The sequence below is a fragment of the Papio anubis genome, chromosome 4, assembly GCF_008728515.1.
Source record: "Papio anubis isolate 15944 chromosome 4, Panubis1.0, whole genome shotgun sequence".
Classification (NCBI taxonomy): domain Eukaryota; kingdom Metazoa; phylum Chordata; class Mammalia; order Primates; family Cercopithecidae; genus Papio; species Papio anubis.
The window spans coordinates 114433612-114456496 of record NC_044979.1 but is presented as its reverse complement, the minus strand read 5'-3'; the positions used below and the strand labels follow the sequence as shown (position 1 = coordinate 114456496).

General features: G+C 49.1%; 1 protein-coding gene across 2 annotated transcripts in view; it reads right to left on the bottom strand.

Moving 5' to 3' along the window:
* OGDH (oxoglutarate dehydrogenase) overlaps positions 1-22885 on the bottom strand; it is a 94751-nt gene that overhangs the window by 7811 nt on the left and 64055 nt on the right. Inside the window, exons 8-21 of one of the 2 annotated variants that reach the window (XM_031665387.1) lie at positions 21506-21660; positions 20893-21039; positions 20192-20282; positions 19020-19232; positions 13462-13590; positions 6670-6849; positions 6100-6252; positions 4499-4601; positions 4070-4198; positions 3583-3733; positions 3159-3286; positions 2875-3053; positions 2389-2460; positions 398-526 (exon numbers count right to left, since the gene is read on the bottom strand). In XM_031665387.1, the coding sequence (XP_031521247.1) occupies positions 398-526; positions 2389-2460; positions 2875-3053; positions 3159-3286; positions 3583-3733; positions 4070-4198; positions 4499-4601; positions 6100-6252; positions 6670-6849; positions 13462-13590; positions 19020-19232; positions 20192-20282; positions 20893-21039; positions 21506-21660 (1959 nt within the window). The remainder of the gene's footprint in view (positions 1-397; positions 527-2388; positions 2461-2874; positions 3054-3158; positions 3287-3582; positions 3734-4069; positions 4199-4498; positions 4602-6099; positions 6253-6669; positions 6850-13461; positions 13591-19019; positions 19233-20191; positions 20283-20892; positions 21040-21505; positions 21661-22885) is intronic. The other variant, XM_031665386.1, reaches the window with a different exon arrangement.

The following is a 22885-nucleotide window of genomic DNA, read 5'->3' as shown; positions in this document are numbered from 1 at the left end:
CAGGAGCCGCTCCCCGGGAACCCTGCACTCCCTTGGCCTTTGCCAGGGCTCACCTCTCTTTCAGAGCTCGGCACACCCTCTGTGATCACCTGTTCAAACATCCATCCTCCCCACCGGGCTGGGGCCGGCAGCCTATGTGGCTGCTCTGCATGTGGTGCTCAGCAGTACCCAGGGGCCCAGTCGGGGAAGAGGACACACGGAACACACAGTTCCCTCATGGCAGCAGTGAGGAGGGGCCAGGCTGTCCATGCTATGTCCTGATGCCATGTCCTGTCGACGCTACCCATGCAGGTGCCCACCTAGCCAACCCCAAGCAAGAGGCTCTCTGAGGAGCCCTTCCCTGCACCAACAGGGCAGGGCCAGGCCTCGTTTGAGCAAGGGAGGCCCTGCCACTGACCGGCTTCCGGAAGGGCAGCAGGATCTGGCGTCGTAGCACGTGGAAGAAGTTGCCAGGGGTGGAGCAGTTGACAACAACCCAATTGCAGTCATACAGCTGATTGATGTCAAAGTTGGCTTCTTTAAGGTCCTGCAGCAAGGAAGGAAATGGCCAGAGGCCAGGACGCAGCACTGAGTTTTCTGGGGCATCTGGGGGCCCTTGGGTGATCTAGTTTGGATATTTGTCCCTGCCCATATCTCATGTTGAATTGTAATCCCCCACTGCTGGAGGTGGGGCCTGGTGGGAGGTGTTCGGATGAGAGCTTGGGCCATCCCCTTGGTGATGAGCGAGCTCTCACTCTGAGTTCACATGAGATCTGGTTGTTGAAAGTGTGTGGCACCTCTCCCTGACTCTCTCTTGCTCCTGCTCTGGTCATGTGACATGCCTGCTCCCTGACTTCATCTTCTGCCATGATTGTAAGCTTCCTGAGGCCTCCCCAGAAGCTGAGCAGATGACAGCATCATGCTTCCTGTACAGCCTACTTGGAACTGTGAGCCAATTAAACATTTTTTCTTTATAAATTACGCAGTCTCAGGTTTTTCTTTATAGCAACACAAGAACGGCCTAACCCACTGACTCACCAGGAGACATAAGCCGGCACTAACAAGTGAGTCCAGGAAGTTCCTTCGGTCAGGCTCATACCCTGGAGGAGAGCCTCAGTCCCATTCAATCCATCCTATTTCTCTGAAAGCTACTGCCCAGCATGAAACAGATACTACTTTAAGAGACACAAGTTCTACCTAAAACCAATTTTCCTTAGACACTGACTCCTAATCATTTTCTTTGAGTTCTTTTTTTTTGAGATGGAGTCTTCCTCTGTTGCCTAGGCTGGAGTGCAGTGGCACAGTCTTGGCTCACTGCAACCTCTGCCTCCTGGGTTCAAGCGACTGCCTCAGCCTCCTGAGCAGTTGGGACTACAGGTGCCCGCCACTATGCCTGAATAATTTTTGTCTTTTTAGTAGAGATGGGGTTTCACTATATTGGCCTGGCTGGTCTCGAACTCCTGGCCTCGTGATCCATCTGCCTCGGCCTCCCAGAGTGCTGGGCTTACAGGTGTGAGCCACCACACCTGGCCAGTTCTTTTTTCTTTTTTCTGAGATGGAGTCACTCAGGCTGGAGTGCAGTGGCACGATCTTGGCTCACTGCAACCTCCTCAACCTCCGCCTCCCGGGTTCAAGTGATTCTCCTGCCTCAGCCTCAGAGTAGCTGGGATTACAGGGGGGCACCACCATGCCCGGCTAATTTTTGTATTTTTAGTAAAGATGGGGTTTCACTATGTTGGACAGGCTGGTCTCAAACTCCTGACCTCATGATCTCCCTGCCTTGGCCTCCCAAAGTGCTGGGATTTCAGGTGTGAGCCACCATGCTTGGCACCGTTCTTTTTTTTTTTTTAAGACAGGGTATTGTTTTGTCACCCAGGCTGGAGTGCAGTGGCACGATCTTGGCTCATTGCAGCCTTGACCTCCCAAGCTCAAGCAATCCTCCCATCTCAGACTCCCAAGTAGCTGGGACTGCAGGCGTGCAACATCATGCCCAGCTAATGTTTACATTTTTTGTAGAGATGGGGTCTCATCATGTTGCCCAGGCTGGCTCTTTTGAGCTCTTAAAGTTTCACTGGAATCACCCCAAAGTTCTCTCAAGTGTGAACCTGAATCAGGGTCTGGGAGGATCCTGCATGCTGAGGGGCTCACACGGCATTTCTGTGCTTGCAACAACAGCAGGAAGCCAATGGAGGCAGTCCTTGTACTTTCCTCTGTCCTCCAAGAAGTCTCTCATCCCAGAGCGCCCAGAGGCATGGGGCCACACCTGTCCACCCACGCGAGCTCCCCAGGATGGAGAAAGGAACAGAGGCACAGTCTGCCACTTCAGGATGTCCAGGTAGAATGTTCTTCCCCAGGTTTCCCACCAGACACCCCGAGAATGGCGGGGCTGACAGGGCCTGTATTACTCACTGGCAGGACGTCTGGGTCATCGTTGCACATCTGCAGGAACCGCTCTGGGCGGGCGGAGGAATGTTCTGGACCCTGGAACCAGACATGCAAGTTACAGTTTAGGAGCTCTTGCGTACTGACATTTGCCGCATCTGCTGTTCCTCCTCCTTAACCAACTAGCTCATTTCTGGTTATCTTTTTCTTGATGGCAGGGTTCAGTTCCTTCCCCCTTCCACCGGCAAAGCACTTGGCTCCTCATCATTTCCACACTTGGACGCCTGCACATCTAGGGAGTCTGCACCAGCAGGGACAGGGCATGCTAGCCACATCCAGATGGGCTACTCTGGCTTTCCGAAGTGACATCCCATCTGAGATGGACGGGAAGCACCAGCAGAGCCCTTAGGAGGCTGGTGTGAGCTGCTGGCTCTCGTGCCAGTCTTTGGGGTCAGGGTCCTACACAGGCCCTTCCCAAGTCCTAGGTCTGGCAGGGAAGGGCCAGAGGCTCACCATGCCCTCCATGCCATGGGGCAGCAGCAACACGATGCCATTCTGCCGCACCCACTTGGCTTGTCCCGGGCAGATGAACTGGTCGATGATGCACTGGGCCGTGTTGTGGAAGTCACCAAACTGGGCTTCCCAGAGGACCAGGGCATTAGGACTGGCCATGGCGAAGCCCAGCTCAAAGCCTATAAGAGACACAGAAGGAGAAAACCATGTCCAGGACACCAGCCAGTAGGCCCAGAGGGGGTGGGTGGGTGAGAGGCCCCGGTGGTGTGGCTCCAGGCACTCACCCAGCACGCCGTACTCAGATAGTGAGCTGTTGCACACGGTGTAGGGGGCCTGATTGGGCCACAGGTGGTTCATGGGGATGCAGGTTCTCTTGTCCACGTTCTGGTCATGGAGCACATGGTGGCGGTGGCTGAGACAGGACAACAGAGGTAATAATCAGGAGCTCTGACTTGACAAGCAAATATGCTGGGACCCACATGAAGCACCAGCAGATGCCACGCTCTGTGACCTGGACTTCCAGCCAGGCAGCTGCAGAGTCAGCCCCACCCAGGTCTTAACAGAAGCACCCACAGCAAATGAGGGACAGAGGTTTTCAGCCTGACAGCAATGGGACTCAGTAACTGTCTTCTGAAAAAGAAACACCAGAACCCCTCCCTTTGCATTTCCTACTCTTTGGAGGGCAAACAAAACTGCCCAGAACGTTACCTGAATGTGCCCCGCTCCACGTCCTGGCCGCTCAGTCGGATGTGGATACCCTCCTTCAGGAGCGAGCCAAACGCCATGTACTCTGCCAGAGCCCAGTCCACAGTCCGGTTCTTCACCATTTCCCCACGAGTCTTCAAGATCCGGCTCAGCCCTACAGAGAGACAGCTCTCACCAGCTGCTGCAGGCCCTGCCTGCACATGTCTGCCTTGCTTCTCAGTGTGCCCATGGCAAGGGTGGAGCCTTCTTCACTCATAGTTTCTGGGTTCCTGATATGCTGGAAAAGCTGTGACCTCAGTCTCTTTTACCACTGAGGAAGTGTAGGATGGTGCTAAGGGCAGGGAGTGAGAGAGGTGGCTCCATCCAACCAACCCAGAGGCTTGGAGCAGGGCAGGAAGGGAGTCTCTGTAGGACACATGATGGGGGTCAAGGTCACAGTACTAGACAGTCTGGGCCCAACATTTCCACAGGTCAGCACAGAGCTTGTTACCTCCATGAATAGTAAAGTTTTCCACAGGCACAGAGCTAGCCACGTTCCCGATGTGTGTCAGAATATCCTCCGTCAGACCCGTGGAGGGGCAGGACATGCTCCTGGGCTGCCCGTCCAGGGTGAAGAAGCCTAGGAGAGGAAGAACAACTGAGGCATGACATCTGCTCTGCTTTTCCAGGGACCACACCATGGCAGACACATGATGTGGGGGAGAAGCAGGGTGAGAGACAATGTAGCTCACACCGTGTTCCCCAGAAAACATGAGTGCAGGGGTCTGGGTCCAGGGTCTGCAGGGGTTTGGCTGAAATGGTGCACACAACTGTGCACTGTGGGTACACAGTGGAAAGCATGAATGTTTTCCGGGAGGAGGATGCCTCGTTACATCAGATCCTCAAAGGAGCTTATTTGTGGCACTGGTTCTTCACTCACCAGGCCAAGGAGAGTCCAGCCAGTGCTTAATGTGCAAGATCTTCTCATCTTTAGATCTGGCAAAAGCTTCCTCACAGATCTTATCATACTTGGAAATTTCCTCCTGCAGGGTTGGACACAACACAGCAGTGACTGGCACAGGGCATGACTACTGCACACGCCCACCCGTACCCCCACACTTTCTGACAGCCACCACGCAAGCCCAACCATACCCTGGCACAACTCCCATGCATGCCCACCCATACCCCCACACTTCGTGGGTACGAAACATCTCAGCCTCTGGGCCTGCTCCTTCTCAATAGGCATAACACCTGTCTAAGATTTTATTCTTTTCATCCCAGAAGTTTCTTCCTCACATTTGCTGGGTAGAGATTCTGCTCAGAGTTTGAACCCCTAACCCTTCACATTTTTTTTGTTTTTTTTTTGGTGACGGAGTCTTGCTCTGTCACCAGGCTGGAGCGCAGTGGCACGATCTTGCTTCACTGCAACCTCCACCTCCCGGGTTCAAGCGATTCTCCTGCCTCAGCCTCCCAAGTAGCTGGGACTACAAGTGCATACCACCATGCCCAGCTCATTTTTGCATTTTTAGTAAAGATGGGGTTTCACCATGTTGGCCAGGATGGTCTTGATCTCTTGACCTCGTGATCCACCTGCCTCAGCCTCCCAAAGTGCTGCAATTACAGGCGTGAGCCACCACACCCAGCCCGCCACATTTTTTCTTAAGAACTGGTCCAGGTCAGGCGCACTGGCTCATACCTATAATCCCAGCACTTTGGGAGGCCAAGACAGGTGGATCACTTGAGGTCAGGAGTTCGAGACCAGCCTGGCCAACGTGGGGAAACCCTGTTTCTACTAAAAATACACAAACTAGCTGGGTGAGGTGGTTTGCACCTGTAATCCCAGCTACTTGGGATGCTGAGGCATGAAAATTGCTTGAACCAAGGAGGTGGAGGTTGCAGTGAGCTGAGATCACACCACTGCACTCCAGCATGGGTGACAAGGCTAGACTCTGTCTCAAAAAAAAAAAAAAAACAAAAAAAAAAAACGAACTGGTTGAGCTCTCATGGTTCCCAGCACAATCCCAAGGAGGACTGGGCCACAAAGCTCTGTCTCCAGGATAGGCTACAGGTTATCAGGTTGTTCTGACCTGGGATCTGTCCTGTTCCCATGCTCAGACATAGCTCCTCACACCCATCCTCTCCCTCTCTAGGGCAGCTGCTTGGCCTTCCCACTCACAACCAACCAGCACTTACTATCCAGATTACAAGAGGCTCCTTACTAAGCTGGATCCACCACCTACCTCCCACCCCTGCACGATCTGTGAAATCTGAGAAAACCTACTGGGCCACTACTACCTCAACCTGAAAACATCCCCTTCTCTTCCCCAAAACACTGTTTAAGGCCCACTTCCTTTACAAAGCATCTCAGTGGCCCAGATTCTCCAAAAAGTTATGCATTGAAATGCTGTAGTTGTAAATATTTCACATCCTCTCACGTGTATCCTCATAACTTGCAACAGTGAGAACTGGCCCTGTGGCCCACCTTTTCTAGTCATCCCCGGCTCTGGAAAGGCGCACTGGGACAGAGCTGCAGGGACATACCTCATACTCAGGCTGGTTGACCACACCCTGCGACACCAGCAGCTCGGCGTACTTCTGTAACACGGGCTTCTGCTTGCGGATCTGCTTGTACATGAGCGGCTGCGTGAACATGGGCTCATCCATCTCGTTGTGGCCGTTGCGCCGGTAACACACCTGCTCAGAACAGTGAGAGGATGTCAGAGACAAGGGCTGGCCCCTTGGGAAGAAGTGCAGTTGGGGAACCTACCCCATCTCTCCTAGGTGATGGTCATGTTCTTCATGCCTCACACCTGCCCTGGAATTTACCTTCTCTAGAATTAGGATTCTGTGTATCTCTCCTACACAGTACAGCTGCTCTATCAATGAGGATTGGTCCTCCTCACCACCACAGCTCCTGCCTGGGAAGCATTCCTTGGTGCTCACAGGCCTGAACAATTTGGAGCGCAAAGGAACCTGCATGAGGCCTGGCAGTAGAGAGCCCTGAGGTGACTCATCTAAACAAGCTCCTCTCCTTGGGACACAAGGGTGCCGAGGGCAACAGGGGTGGGTCAGATGCTCTGCCCAGGACGTGCTGTCCCAGGAGTCACTCACCAAATCGACGACCACGTCCTTGTGGAAGGTGCTCCTCCACTCGGCCGCCACTTTGCACACATACATGACAGCCTCGGGGTCATCTGAGTTCACGTGGAAAATGGGAGCATTCACCACTCGGGCCACATCGGTGGGGTAGGGGGAGGAGCGGGCCATCCGAGGGTCGGTGGTGAAGCCGATCTGCAAGGAACATGTAGCCTAGCAAGAGGGCACCTGGCACAGCCGGCACAGGGACCAGAAGGTGGGGCCGAGGCCCGGCATGGCGTGCACTTGCCGCCTGGCTACTCTGAGTATGTGTCCCAAAATGGTTGTTTACACTTCCTTTATTTTTTCTTATTCTGATAACAAAATCCATATATATTTAACATAGAGAATTTAGAAGACATAGTTTAAAAAATTAAATAGCTTCCTATAATTCCATAGGCTACGGGGTCAATATTCTGTTTTCCTTTCCAGATTATTTTCTTTGTATGCATATATATGTAAATAAATATTTTAATTTGGGATCTTATTATTTCTATTATTTTGATTAATTATTTTTATTTTTTGTAGAGATAGGGTCTCACCATGTTGCCCAGGCTGGCCTCAAACTCCTGGGCCTAAGTAATCCTCCTGTCTCGGCTTCCCAAAGTGTTGTTATAGGAGTGACCCACTGTGCCTAGCCTAAGAAATTTTTTTTTTTTTTTTTTTTGAGACGAAGTCTCACTCTGTTGCGCCCAAGCTGGAGTGCAATGGCGTGATCTCAGCTCACTGCAACTTCCACCTCCCGGGTTCAAGCGATTCTCCTGCCTCAGCCTCCCGAGTAGCTGGGAATACAGGCACGTGCCATCATGCCTGGCTAATTTTTGTATTTTCAGTAGAGACAGGGTTTCACTATGTTGGCCAGGCTGGTCTTGAACTCCTGACCTTGTGATCCGCCTGCCTCAGCCTCCCAAAGTGCTCGGATTACAGGCGTGAGCCACCACGCCCAGCAAGAATTTTTTTTTTTTTTTTTTTTTTTTTTTTAAAAGAGACAGAGTCATGCTCTGTCACCCAGACTGGAGTGCAGTGGTGCGATCGTGGCTCACCTCTCATCCCAGCCTTCTGTGTAGCTGGTGTTACAGGTGTGTACCACCACGTTCAGCTAATTTTTAAATTTTTTTGTAGAGACGGGGTCTTGCCATGTTGCCTGGGCTGGTCTTGAACTTTGGGGCTCAAGTGATCCTTCTGCCTTGGCCTCCTAAAATGCTGGGATTACAGGTGTGAGCCACAGTACCCAGCCAGAAAAGAAAATTTAAAGACTTCATAACATTCCCTACCAGTTAGATGTACCAAAATTTAATGATATATTCATAATTTTATGATTGGCATTTAAATTTTTATCTTATCATATATTTCAAACATAAAGCATGATAATACTACATTGCTCTGTGAGTCCATCACCTAACGTGAACAAATCTCAACAGTTTTGCCATATTTGTTAGTGGACTAGAATGTTTCTGTCACAGAGGCTCAAGCCCACAGGCCTCTCTAACCTTAAATCAGAGGAGAACACTGCCACAAGTTATTTGTATTTCATATGTCCGTAAACAGCATATAGTATCTATCTTCTGAGGCTTGTTGGTAACTTTTATTTATTTATTTATTTATTGAGACGGAGTCTCGCTTTGTCACCCAGGCTGGAGTGCAGTGCTGCGATCTCAGTCTCTGCCTCCCGCCTCAGTTTAAGCCATTCTCCTGCCTCAGCCTCCCAAGTAGCTGGGATTACACGCACGTGCCACCATGCCCTGCTAATGTTAAAAAATATTTTTGGTAGAGATGGGGTTTCACCATGTTGACCAGGCTGGTGTTGAACTCCTGACCTCAAGTCTGACTGCCTTGGCCTCCCAAAGTGTTGGGATTACAAGCGTGAGCCATCGTGTCTGGCTGACTTGTAAACTTTGATGTAATTTCAAATTCATGAGAAAGCTGAAAGAGTACTACAAAGAACTCCCATACAGTCTTTACTTAAAATCACCAAATGTTCACATTTTGCCCCCTCTGCTTTAATTATTCATGCCCTACCATTACACACATACACCTTTTCCCTGAACCATTTAGCAGACAGTTGTGGACCATCCCTATTTCTGAGGGAAAAGTCTAGACATTCCCCTACCTCGCCAAAGTACAGTACTCAGCCTCATGCAATTTACACTATGTCTTCGTCTAATCCATAGTCCACAGATATCATGCGACAGCACTGTATAATCCACTCCACACTCACTCCATCGGCTGTCCTAACAATGTTTATAGAATCTTCTTTTTCCTTAGCCCAGTATCCAGGCCAGGACACCCACTGGACTTGTCATGTGTCTCTAGTCCCTGCTATTCTGGAAGGCTTTCCTTGGTTTCTCATGGCATTGAGATTTTTGAGAGTATTTCCATGTTTTCAAACTATACTGATATACACTCTATGTACCTTATATATGGCATCATACTCTAAATACTGTACAATTCCTTTGCAGTTTGCCCTTTAACATTTGCTTTTATGATACACCCAGGTTGAAACATGTAACTATACTTCCTTTAGTCTCTACTTTCCAGTGAAACTTAACTAGACACAGTATACCCCACAGAGTATTTATCCATCCTCCTGTTGGTGGACATTTCGTTTGTTTCCAATTTGTGGTAAACACAACGTTGCTGTACACATGCTTATACAAATTTTCTCCCGCAAATGCTGAGTTTATTTGCAATCTAATCCTAGGAAGGGAAAACTGAGCCATAAGCATGAGCATTTTAAATTTTTCTAAATGCTATCAGACTGCTCTCCCGAGTAGCTGTTTTACTTACAGTCCTACTAGCAGCATATTAATGTCCTGCAATTTCCATTTACCATACTGTAACCATTTCCCCAGGATATTAAACTTTTTAATGGTTGTTTAATATCCCTTCCTATGGCTTTGCCAAATTTTATGCAAAGACGCTTTTGCTGCTGGACATAAGCTTGTTTCCTAACTTTGTGGTAGCACAAATATGGTTTTGACAAAAATATTTTTTTTTTTTTTTGAGACAAGGTCTCACTCTGTTGCCCAGGCTGGAATGTAGTGGTGTGATCACGGCTCACTGCAGCCTTGACCTCCTGGGCTCAAGCAATCCTCCTGCCTCAGCCTCCTCAGTAGCTAGGACTACGGATGTGTACCACCATGCCTGGCTAATTTTTGTTTTGTTTTGTGTAGAGACAGGGTCTCACTTTGTTGCCCAGGCTAGTCTTGAACTCCTGAGCTTAAGCAATCCTCTTGCCTTGGCCTCCCAAAGTATTGGGAACAGGTTTGAGCCATTGCATCTGGCAGAAAAAGAGTCTTATGAAAAAATATTTACCATTGGATGGTTTCCTTAGGTGAAATTTCTGGAAGGGGAATTTCTAAGTATGTTCTAAAAGAAATAAGAGACTCAGCTAAGAAGTTATTTCCTCTCCTTCTACAGATCTTCCTGACGCCACACTACCTCATGAGCAATGAGTCAAAGCAGTAAGGAGATAAAGAAAATATTAGCAAAATCTAATTCTATATTTATGTTTAATGGCTTTTAAATAATCTCCCTTCTCACACTGACTAAAGAAATGATCAGAAATAGTCAGACACTGATGAGAACACTAAAAAAAAAATTATGGGCCGGGCGCGGTGGCTCACGCCTGTAATCCCAGCACTCTGGGAGGCCGAGGCGGGTGGATCACGAGGTCAGGAGATTGAGACCATCCTGGCTAACACGGTGAAACCCCGTCTCTATCGAAAATACAAAAAATTAGCTGGGCGTGGTGGTGGGCGCCTGTAGTCCCAGTTACTTAGGAGGCTGAGGCAGGAGAATGGTGTGAACCCAGGAGGTGGAGCTTGCAGTGAGCTGAGATCGCGCCACTGCACTCCAGCCTGGGCGAGAGAGCAAGACTCTATCTCAAAAAAAAAAAAAAAAAAAAAAAAAAAAAGATGTACTAGAGCTTGACACAAAAGAGAGCCCTGAACAATCTCAGCTGGTATTGAAGCCAGCATCGCCCATCTGGGGCTTCAGCATGTAAAGAAGGTCCTGCAGCAGGAAGTCAGTGATCATAACATGTCTTACTGCTAGAACTTCACAGAAAGAAACCCATTTTGCAAGGCTGAGGTCTCAGCTGCCCTCTCCATAATGTTCACCACTGTTACGAGTTTCTGTGCCTTCATGAACATCTGGGTGGGAGCACACATGATGGAGGTGCACTCTACCAGCAGGAGTATCTACGTGGGTGGATGTGCACATGTGTAATGGAGGTGCAATCTACCGGCAGGGTTATCTATACTAGTGGGTGTGCATACACACATGTGACAGAGGTATACTCCAAATATACTCTGTACTTTTTTCCATTATGGGTGTATTAATAATACCTCCTAGTATATTATTGGAGGCAGCTATACTTACCACTATACCACCAATGCACTCTCTTAGTATACTTTTGGGAGGTAGTGCGTTAGTAGGAAAATCTTGGTAAGAGGAAAAGCTGATTTATGATGCTATGAACATGTAAAAAAAGAAATAAAATTAGAACTAATAAGCAGTTACTCAAAAAGTTAAAAATAGAGCTATCATATGATGTAGCAATTCTACTCCACTTCTGGATATATATACTCCAAAGAACTGAAAGCAGGATTTCAGTCAGGCACAGTGGCTCATGCCTATAATCCCAGCACTTTGAGAGGTCCAAGAGGGAGGACTGCTTGAGCCCAGGAGTTCAAGAGCAGCCTGGGCAACAAAGAGAGACCCTATCTCTACAAGAAAAATTTAAGAAAAAATTAGCTGGGCATGGTGGTGCGCACCTGTAATTCCAGCTATTTGGGAGGCTGAGGTGGGGGGACTGCATGAGCCCAGGAGTTGGAGGCTGCAGTGAGCTATGATCATGCCACTGCACCTCAGTCTGGGCGACAGAGCAAGACCCTGTCTCAAAGCGGGGAAAAAAAAAAGCAGAGTGTTAAAGAGATATATGGACATACATGTTCATAGCATCAAAGCTGGTCTGGGAGCCAAAGGAACTCTAGGGCCAAATGGTTTCTCCTCTCACCCCTGGCCCTTCTCACCCCTCCCATCTACTTCAACCCTGACAACTCGCTCACTAGCTGTGCCAATACTTCCAAGGAGGAGGAATCCAAAACTTCTGGTGGAGCCAGTTCCCCTGTTGGAACAGGTCTCACTGTTGAGAGTTCTTCCTTTCATTCAACTAAAATCTGCTTCTTGGTAACTGGAGCCACCCACTGGAGCTAGCTCTGTCCATTAGATGCTTTGCGACAGAATCATTTATATTTGAAAACAGTATCCAAGTGCAAAAGAATGAAGCGGGACTCCTTCTTTGCACCATGCACAAAAATTAACTCAAAACAGATCATAGATTTAAGCGTTAAAACTCTAAGACTCAGAAGAAAGCATAGGAGGTAAAACTTTGTGACCCTGGGTTAGGCAAAGCCTTCTTAGATATGGCACCAAAAATCACAAGGAACAAAAGAAAAAACAGATAAATTGCCGGGCGCGGTGGCTCAAGCCTGTAATCCCAGCACTTTGGGAGGCCGAGACGGGCGGATCACGAGGTCAGGAGATCGAGACCATCCTGGCTAACACGGTGAAACCCCGTCTCTACTAAAAAATACAAAAAAAAAACTAGCCGGGCGAGGTGGCGGGCGCCTGTAGTCTCAGCTACTCGGGAGGCTGAGGCAGGAGAATGGCAGGAACCCGGGAGGCGGAGCTTGCAGTGAGCTGAGATCCGGCCACAGCACTCCAGCCTGGGCGACAGAGCAAGACTCCGTCTCAAAAAAAAAAAAAAAAAAAGAAAAAACAGATAAATTATGCTTGATAAAAAATAAAACTTTTGTGCTTCCAAGGACACCAAAATTGTCCCATATTTGCAAATCATCAGATACATGGCTCATATCCAGAATATATAAAGAACTCTTACAACTCAACAATAAAAAGACAATCCAGTCAAAAAATAGGCAAAGGATCTGAATAGAAATTTCCCCAAAGATATACAAATAGCCAGTAAGCAAATGAAAAGACACACACATCACCAGTCATTAGGGAAATGCAAATTAAAACCACAATGAGATATCACTTCACACCTTCTAGGATGACTAGAATAAAACAGACAATAACAAGAGTTGATGAGGACATGAAAAAACTGGAATCCTAGCTGGGAGTGTGGTGGCTCATGCGTGTAATCCCAGCATTCTAGGAGGCTGAAGCGGGTGGATAACTTGGGGTCAGGAGTTCAAGATGGAGTAAGACTCTTTTTTTTTTGAGATGGAGTTTTGCTCTTGTCACCCAGGCTGGAATGCAATGGCACAATCTTGGCTCACTGCAACCTCCACCTCCCAGGTCCAAGCAATTCTCCTGCCTCAGCCTCCCAAGTAGCTGGGATCACAGGCATGTGCCACCACACACGGCTAATTTTGTACTTTCAGCAGAGACGGGGTTTCACCATGTTGGCCAGGCTCGAACTCCTGACCTCAGGTGATCCACCTGCCTCAGCCTCCCCAAGTGCTGGGATTACAGGCCTGAGCCACCGCGCCTGGTCACCCAGTGCTAATTTTTCAATTTTTTGTAGAGAAAGGGGGTCTCACTATATTGCTCAGGCTGGTCTCAGACTCGTGGGCTGAAGCAATCCTTCTGCCTTGGCTTCCCAAAATGCTAGGATTACTTGGTTTTTAATAACAGATGTATTTTTATAATCAGAAAACAGCGAACATCCTAAATAACTCAGAGATGTCATTCTAAGTAAGACTGATGTGAGCAGCAAAGCCTCAGGCTGGTGTGAGGTACCTGGTTGTTGACGACCACGTGCACGGTGCCGTGAGTTGTGTAGGATGGCAGGTCGCTGAGGTGGAAGGTCTCGTACACAATGCCCTGGCCAGCAAATGCAGCGTCCCCATGCAACAGGATGGACATGACCTGTAGACACCAAAGGAGACCCCAAATCCAAAATGTTCGGATTGCCAAGTCCACAAGGCAAACAGAGGAAATGCATCATTTGTTTTTCCAAAAATAACGTTTTGAGATAATTTCAAACATAGAAAGTAGCAGGAAAGTCCACAGGGCCCCAAGTCCCCAACATGCTAGCACCTTGGTATGTCTGTTCAACACCAACACACCCTGCCATCATCTGGGAGGGCAGCACTAGCTTAGCCATCCGCCCCAGACCCCACCATGGGAGGGCAGCATCGCTTGCCAGGTCTCTTCAGCTCCTCCAACCTGGAGCAGCTCCTCATCCTTCCTGTCTCTGCACCCTTGACAGATCTTGGGTCCCCACTTGGGAAGGACACGCTGCATCAGATCAGGTTAACTCTGCTCACCTGGGAGGCCGCTGTCTGCTATCCTCCCCTTCACTCACCATTGTTTTCCTTGGCAATGAGTATAGTGGTAGTATTCTGTGAGAAGAAACTTTATATCCTGTTCCTCCTCAAACCTCCACCCCAGCCTCAGCAGTATGGACAACTGTGTCTGAACCAGCCCTTTGGGTTGATGGCAAACACCAGTTTCTGTTACTCCTACATTTATTAGTTGGCATTCTCTGCAAGGAAGAGCTTTCCCTTCTCCCTTGTTTATTTACTCGTGTTAATGTGTACTCATGGTTCCTATTTTATTCGACAGGTTGCATTAATATTGTTAGTTATTTTAATGCTCACATTGTTCTAGGTTGATATGGAGAGCAGCTCCTTCCAGTGGCCTCCCTTTCCTGTGAACAGGGACAGGTCTCTTTCATTCATGAGTACTTCCTTGCTTCCTGACCAACAGAACATTGTAGCTTCATGTTGTACTGTCCCTGTCCAGCCCTGTACAATATCAGCTGTTTCTCTAAGAAGCCAGCTTCCTGCAGGAGAGGATAGGATTTAAGACCAGTATTTGTATGCTCATCACTGCCAGGATATCATCATTTCTAGGCCCATTCAGCATAGATCTAAAAAATATATGTGTGCATATGCATGCGCATATATACACAGCTATTTCTCTGTGTATGTGTACGTAATAAAACTGTGAGTTTGTACTGGTACCTCCAAATTTTAATCCAACACTTTCTAGGCCACCTCCTTCCATACCTATAAATATCTTCTACAACTGCAAGACACTCCATCCCCACTGCCTTAGATATGTTTACTGATTTACTCAGTGTCCCCAATGCCACAATCATGTAAGCCCACCACCTCTACTCCTTGGATACACAGCCTATACCTCTTCAAAACCCTTGTATTAGTAAGGACTCTCCAGAGACAGAACTGATAGGGTGAAGAGGAAGAGGGGGAGAGAGAGAATGATTTTTTTTCCTTTTTTTTTTTTTGAGACAGGGTCTCACTCTCACCCAGGCTGGAGTGCAGTGGCACCATCTCAGCTCACTGCAACCTCTGCCTCCTAAGCTCAAGTGATTTTCCCACCTCAGTCCCCCAAGTAGCAGGGAATACAAGTACATGCCACCACGCCTGGCTAATTTTGGCATTTTTTTGTAGAGACGGGGTTTCACCATGTTGCTCATGCTGGTCTCGAACTCCTGGGTTCAAGCAATCTTCTTGCTTCAGTCTCCCAAAGTGCTGGGATGACAGGCATGAGTCACCATGCCTGGCTGAGAAAGACAGATTTTTAAGGAATCAGGCTGGCAAGTGCAAAGTCTGCAGGGCGGGCTGGCAGGCTGGAGACCCACGGCAGAGCTGATGTTGCAGCTCAAGTGTGAAGGCTGTCTGGAGGCAGAATTCCTTCTTTTCTGGGAACCTCAGTCTTTTCTCGAAGGCCTTGAATTGACTGGATGAAGCCCACTCACGTTGTGCAAGGTCATTTGCTTTACTCAAAATCTATTGGTTTAAATGTTAATCTTATCTTTACAAAATGCCATCTAGATGGGTGTGTAGCAAAAAAACTAGACGCTGTGGCTAGCCAAGGTGTTATGTAACAGACCTTCTCCTGCTGTGGCCTCAGCCTACAGGCCTACTGACCTGCACCTCCCTGAGTTCTTGTGACTACCCTGGTCCTCAACACTGTGCTGCATCATCCTTGGTAGGACGGTAAGACCCATGATTTGTGTGTCAGGGACAAAACCTAGAATTTTTAAAAATAGAACTACAGCTGTCCTGCCTTTGGGTGGATGTGGCAGGTGCTCACTAGGATAGCAGCATGTGGATGTAAGGATCTGGTTTGCTTACAGGCCCCCTTGGAGGTGTGCGGCTTTGCCACGATGCCCAGGCTGCCTGAGTGTAAAAGCCATTGGTTTTGAGTCACTGATATTTCATGCTTTCCTGATCCCCATAGTGTGTTGTTTTTTCCTGCAGATACTTTTCTGTCCAGTCTGTCTTCTGCTGGCACCTGTAGTCAGTCTTCCTCTTGTCATGGTATTTGTTCTTGATCATCTTGCTGATGTTGTACTGCGACCGCCATGCCATACTGCATTGTGGTAACCGGCTGCTGAAATCACAGCCAGGACACATGGGGAATCTCCTTGTGTCTGGCAGCCTGGGCCGTACCTCTGGCAGGAGTGGGTGCTCCCTTTGTGGCAGGTTGCATTGCTGCACTGAGGAAATGCTTTCATGAACAAAGATCCCAAAGGCCATATTAGCACTGAGCCAAATCAGGTCTGTTTCACAATCATGCATGAGATTATGGGATGACCTCAGCTGCACTTATACAGAGTATGTAATTCTGCACGAGTGCTGAGTTACATAACACACACTTCAGCTCTCTGAGTTCTGGATTTAACAGAAATCAAATCACGTCCTATGGGTGTCAAGAGGAGTAAGAACAGGCAGACGACTGAGCCTGCAATGACCCCACACTGACCCTGCTGGGGACATGGGAGGGCTTGAGGCAAGGTGACGAGGAGACTCAGAAAGAGGGCTTGGCAGCTATCCATATTGGGGCAAGGGCAAACTTGTGACAACATGGTCTGTGCAGACTGGAAACAAAGGGACTGACAGTTTGGACTCAGCTACATGCAGGCTTATGAGCAAATCAGGGACTAACCAGCCTCTCCTGTCCTGGCGTCTCATGAAGGGACCAATCAGTGTGACCATCTGTAGCAGTTTAAAATATACTCTATCACTTTTATTCCAATGATTTCATTCCTTTTTGGGAAATTTCCAACATTCTGAGGAGTACTGCTAGAGTGGATTTTTGTCCACAATCTATGAATGTAGGAGTTACCCAAAGTTTTCGGTAATCTCATTCCACTACTCAGCCCAAATGCCTGGGCAAGTGCCCAGGAGGGTGGAAATACCAGAGGCACTAGTCATCACAATGCTGGTCTTCCCATGCCGATCTCGCCTCAGACCAGCCCATCCCAGACACCCAGTGTTGTTACTGCCTGCGGGGGCTGCAGTTTCCCCAAACAGAGTTGAGGCCTCTTTGCATCTAGTTGAAGTTTCTGTGACACTGTCCTGGCCCATCTTGAAGCCATGGAATGACCTCTGTGTCCCTGTGGGTCATACTCGTTCTTTATAGCAAGTATTGATAGATGCGAGAATCACTTCTCCAGCCCAGGCTCCATTACCTATGATGGCAGTTTCCCTTCCTCTAACCCTGTGAGCATGACAGGAGTAGATTTACAGTATTTAAAATTACAGAACCTGGTAAACTAATAATTGGTTCTACTTCTTTTTTTTTTTTTTCTTTGAGAAGGAGTCTCCCTCTGTCACCCAGGTTAGAGTGCAGTGGTGCGATCTCAGCTCACTGCAACCTCCGCCTCCTGGGTTCAAACATTCTCCCCCCTCAGCCTTCTGAGTAGCTGAGACTACAGGCATGTGCCACCACGCCCAGCTAATTTTGTTTGTATTTTTAGTAGAGATGGGGTTTCACTGTGTTAGCCAGGATGGTCTCGAACTCCTGACCCCAGCTGATCCACCCACCTCGGCCTCCCAAAGTGTTGGGATTACAGGCGTGGGCCACCGTGCTGGGCCAATTGGTTCCACTTCTAACATAGACCTGACCTCTTTCCAGGGCACAACTAGGAGGCTGGCCCATCCCTGCTCTGTGTCCCCAATTTACCTTACATCTTTGCTCTTACATCTCCAGAAAACATTCTTCCCTTCCCACCTCCCTAAATCCAGCCACTTCTCGAATAAAACGACAACTACCTGCTCTGCTGATAAGGGGTCTCCCTTCTATCCTTGGTCCAACTCTAGCCCACACCCCCGCACACCTCTTCCAAAGCTCTTTGCAGCTAACTCCACAGTTTCCTATCACGCTGTATGTGTGCTATTTGCTTCTTTACACACGACCTTTTTTCTAAAAAGAACGGGAGGCTCTGGAGAGAAAAGTGGGGATGCCTGCTTTGTATGTTTCCTAGAACCCACACATAAAACATTATAAATATTTGATTTTTTTCTGATTATTTGGTTTTTAGGTCATCATTAATAGGAAATATAAAATTTGTCAGACAAGATTCTATCTTAAAGTTAAATAAGGGCAAACTGTTAACAATCTGTTAAGACTATTTCTACACAAGCAGGCTGGCGAGCCAACCCCCAACACTCAGTCACATGACTAGAAATGGTGAAGCAGGACCCCACCTGCCTGCAGCCTGAGCCCTCCTCGGTCTTCAACCAGCCCATGAGCTCCCGCCTCTGATCACAGCAGGCACTACTCTCCTGACAAGTCTCAGTTCTACAATTTCTCCTTCAGGCTCACCTACACTTTTTCCTTACAGAGCCTCTCAGACTCTCCTCCTTTTCAGTGAAAACATCTCTGTCCATTTAGAATAACTGCAAACCTGGCTCCTTCACAGATTTGGTGAGGACAAAAGCAAACTTCCCACATAGTTCTGACAATTACAACTTCAGGAGAAGGAACACTATAAGCAGGACTGTTTTACTATTGCTATTCTTGAAAAGTTGATTTTATATATATATATATACACACACATATATATATTGATTTTATATATATATATGTGTGTGTGTGTGTGTGTGTGTGTGTATATATATATATATTTTTTTTTTGAGACAGAGTTTCGCTCTTGTTGCCAGGCTGGAGTGTAAGGGTGTGATCTCGGCTCACCACAACCTCCGCCTCCCAGGTTCAAGCTATTCTCCTGCCTCAGCCTCCCAAGTACCTGGAATTACAGGTATGTACCACCACACCCGGCTAATTTTGTATTTTTAGTAGAGATGGGGTTTCTCCATGTTGGTCAGGCTGGTCTCCAACTCTCGACCTCAGGTGATCTGCCTGCCTCAGCCTCCCAAAGTGCTGGGATTACAGGCGTGAGCCACTGCGACTGACCGACTTTAAATATTTTTTTAAAGTCCATATGCACCCAGGGCTCTGGGTTATGTTGGTGAGCAGAATTCCATGCTGGAACATGGGGCCTTGACGATCTGCCTTGCACACCTCTCTCTGGGCCTTACCTTTTTCCCTTCAGTGTCGCCACAGTAAAACTGCTCAGCTTTGGTCTTGCCCATCACCACGGGGTCAGCAGCCTCAAGGTGGGAAGGGTTGGCCACCAGGGACAGGGTAATGTTCCTGTCGGTAACACGATTGATCCTGCGGTGATACATGCCCAGGTGGGCGCTGCATCGCCGAGCCTGATGGGGTAAGCAATTGAATTTGCACCCTGCACCCTGGCCAAGGAGATGCTCAGTCTCCAAAAGGGCCTTTTTTTGAGGCCAGGCCTGGCTCTGTGGCCCAGACTGGAGTGCAGTGGTGTGATGGCTCACTGTAAGCTCCGCCTCCGGGTTCACACCATTCTCCTGCCTCAGCCTCCCGAGCAGCTGGGACTGCAAGCCACCACTTTCTTGCGCCCGGCTAATTTTTTGTATTTTTAGCAGAGTAGAGGCGGTTTCACCGTGTTCAGCCAGGATGGTCTCCATCTCCTGACCTGAAGTGATCCGCCCATGGTTTCCCAAAGTGCTGGGATTACAGTAGAGCACGGCGCCTGGCCTAAAAAGAGCCCACTTTTAAATGGGAATTTTTTTTTTTTGAGATGGAGTTTAAAGCTCTTGTTGCCCGGAAGGCTGAATTGCGGCGGCGCGATCTCGGCTAAGCTGCAACTCACTGGGTTCAGCGATTCTCCTGCCTCAGCCTCCCAAGTAGCTGGGATTACAGGCATGCGCCACCATGCCTGGCTAATTTTATATTTTTAGTAGAGATGGGGTTACTCCATGTTGGTCAGGCTGGTCTCGAACTCCTGCGATCCACCTGCCTCAGCCTCCCAAAGTGTTGAGGTTACGGGGCATGAGCCACCACGCCCAGCCTTATATGGGATTTCTACTCCTAAGAACCCAACGTAGAAGGACATGGAGGCCTTTTCCCAGGATCATTCTCATCCAGGGCATAGGGAGAATGTCCCTCAGCCAGAGGGGACACACCCCTGCACTCAGAGTGGGGCTGCCGGACCTCTGACCAGGAGGTGGGCCACTGGCCACCTTTGTTCCAACACTAAAATTCTTCCAACAAGGAAGGCAAATCACAAATGGTACAGAAGAACCAACCCCCATAAGTCATTCTAAGAAAGAAGTAGAGCCAGGGGTCTTGTGTAAGTTGGGGCTATGCTGGATGTGTCTCTATGCAGGTGCGTCACCTCATCAGCTGCCTCCAGCTTTGAATCGAATTGACAGAAGATCTGTTCCAGCTCCTTCCTGATGACATTTGCAAGCACGTTCAGCCGCCCTCTGGAACATACCGGAGAGTAGGGTGAGCAGAGCCTGAGGTCACGGCTTCCAGATGGCAGATGAGGGTGTTACAATCCCCTCTCCCTCCCCCAGGGCACGGCACCTCCTTGGTTTACAGCCCAAGGATAGCTGTGAACTGGAGCTAATGTGGGAACTGAGCCTGCTGGGCAATCAAGGCCATGGTAGGCAGCAGAAAGGTAGAAGGTGCAGCAACACCATGGGCCTGAGGCTTCCTTACCCTCCTCCCTCCCTATACCTTCCCTATTTTCACAGTCTTGGCCTCCCCTCCAATGTCAGGAAGCAGCCTTCCCTCCAGGTTAGACCCCAACCAGGGAACCTGGGTTTAACTTTCATAAAAATGCAATGTAAGGCCAAACGCCAGTCTGAAACTACATGTGGCTTTGGCTGTGATCATGACTTTGCAGTCTTCCAGAGGCAGGGAATGTGAGAATCGCCTGCAAAACAACACACCCTCAGGAACCAGATGAGCCCAGACTCACAACTGGCACTCAAGGAGGAAACAGCTGCTCTCTCAGTGCCTTTACCTGGTGCCTCCTACACAGCCCACAGGGATGGTGAGAAACCAGGTGGGGCGCGCCCTTAGCCATACCTGTGTGGCATGCCCATAATCACGTAGTCCACGCCGTTCTCACTCGACTTGTCGATGATGGTCTTGAGGGCAGGGATCAGTACCTCACAGCCTTCTAGACCAAAGCGCTTCTCAGAGGACCACTTCCGCTGTAGGAACTCCTCAAACCTGGACAGGGAACCAAGACACCTTGAAGGGCAATGTCACTCTTCCTGATCCAAAAGAGGGGGTTCTGGGCCAGGCACGGTGGCTCATGCTTGTAATCCCAGCACTCTGAGAGGCCGAGGTGGGCGGATCACCTGAGGTCAGGAGTTCGAGACTAGTCTGGCCAACATGGTGAAACCTCACCTCTACTAAAAATGTAAAAATTAGCTGGCTGTGGTGGTATGTGCCTGTAATCCCTGCTACTCAGGAGGCTGAGGCAAGAGAATCGCTTGAATTCAGGAGGCAGAGGTTGCTCTGAAGGCTGACTCTACTTGCCTGGTGTCTCTTCACACATTTGCAGCTGGAGCTTTGCCTGCACCATCCCAAACCCCCTCTCACCTCGGCCAACAGGCTGCACACAGGCCCGAACAATAGAGGGTCGCTGCTTCCCTAGGAATGTCTGCCCCATGGCCCAGGGCCAGACCCATACCTGGTGGACCGTACAAGCCTGGCCAGCAGGGTCCGCTTCTCCTCATTTGTGAACTGCATGATTCCAGGGGTCTCAAACTTCTGCCGGATCCACTGGCACTGCTCCAGGTCATTGATGAACATGAACTCCACCCCAATATGCTGGCAGTAGGCCATCTATTCCATACAGAAACACACAGTCAAGGGGTTTTCTAACCAGGCCTGGCTGAATGAAGAGTGCTGACTGCCCATTCAGGCAGAAGGAGGGGATGAGCAGGAGGCTTGCTCTAAAATGTACCTCAGTCAAGTGTGACTGAGGATGGCATGGAGTGGCTGCCAGGCAGAAGCTCTCTTCATAGGGTCATGAAGTACTTCCTGCGGGGACCTGGGTCACTTGTACACAGAGAACCTCCTAGCCTTCCAAGGGCCAGGCCAAGGAACAACTCCAGTTCTACTCTGTTACCTTTGTGGCAAGAAGCACAGACTGCAACAGTTGTAGAACTGGGTCCTTCCCCAGGGAAGACAGGCTGTCATCAAGGTCAGACCTGTACCAGCACCCATGACAGGAAATACCCAGAGGGTGTCACAGGCTCAGTAGCTGTTTAAGATTTGCAGGTTTTTAAAAAATTTTATTTATTTATTTTTTGAGGCAGGGTCTCTCTCTGTCATCGAGGCAGGAGTGCAGTAGTGCTATCAGGGCCCACTGCAGCCTCAACCTCTTGGGCTCATGTGATCTTCCTGCCTCGTGTTTTGAATTTTTTGGAGAGATGAGGTCTCAATATGTTGCCCAAGCTGGTCTTAAACTCCTGGGCTCAAATGATCCTTCTGCCTCAGGAGCAAGATTGCCCGTAAGACAAAAGTCAGGATCCTGAGCAGGTCAAGACGTCCTGCACCACATTCACACCCACAGCTAGGTGAGGAAGCAGCATCCAGATCTGCAGAGCTCAGCAGGGAGGAAGTCAGGAAGAGGAGAGGTGCCAGGAGTGAGAGGAGGCACCAGGCTCTTAGAAATTCATCTCGGGGCTAGGCGCGGTGGCTCATGCCGTAATCCCAGCACTTTGGGGGGCTGAGGCAGGCGGATCACGAGGTGAGGAGTTTGAGACCAGCCTGACCAATACGGTGAAACCCCGTCTCTACTAAAAATACAAAAATTAGCCAGGTGTGGTGGCGCGTGCCTGTAGTCCCAGCTACTCAGGAGGCTGAGGCAGGAGAATCGCTTGAACCCGGGAGGCGGAGGTTGCAGTGAGCTGAGATTGTGCCACTGCACTCCAGCCTGGGCGACAGCGTGAGATTCCCTCTCAAAAAAAAGAAAAAGAAATCCCTCCGGGGCTGCCCTCATCCTGGTACTCCTGCAGAGGCCCAAAGCTCGATCTGCACAGCTGCCCTGGAGGACCAGAATGAG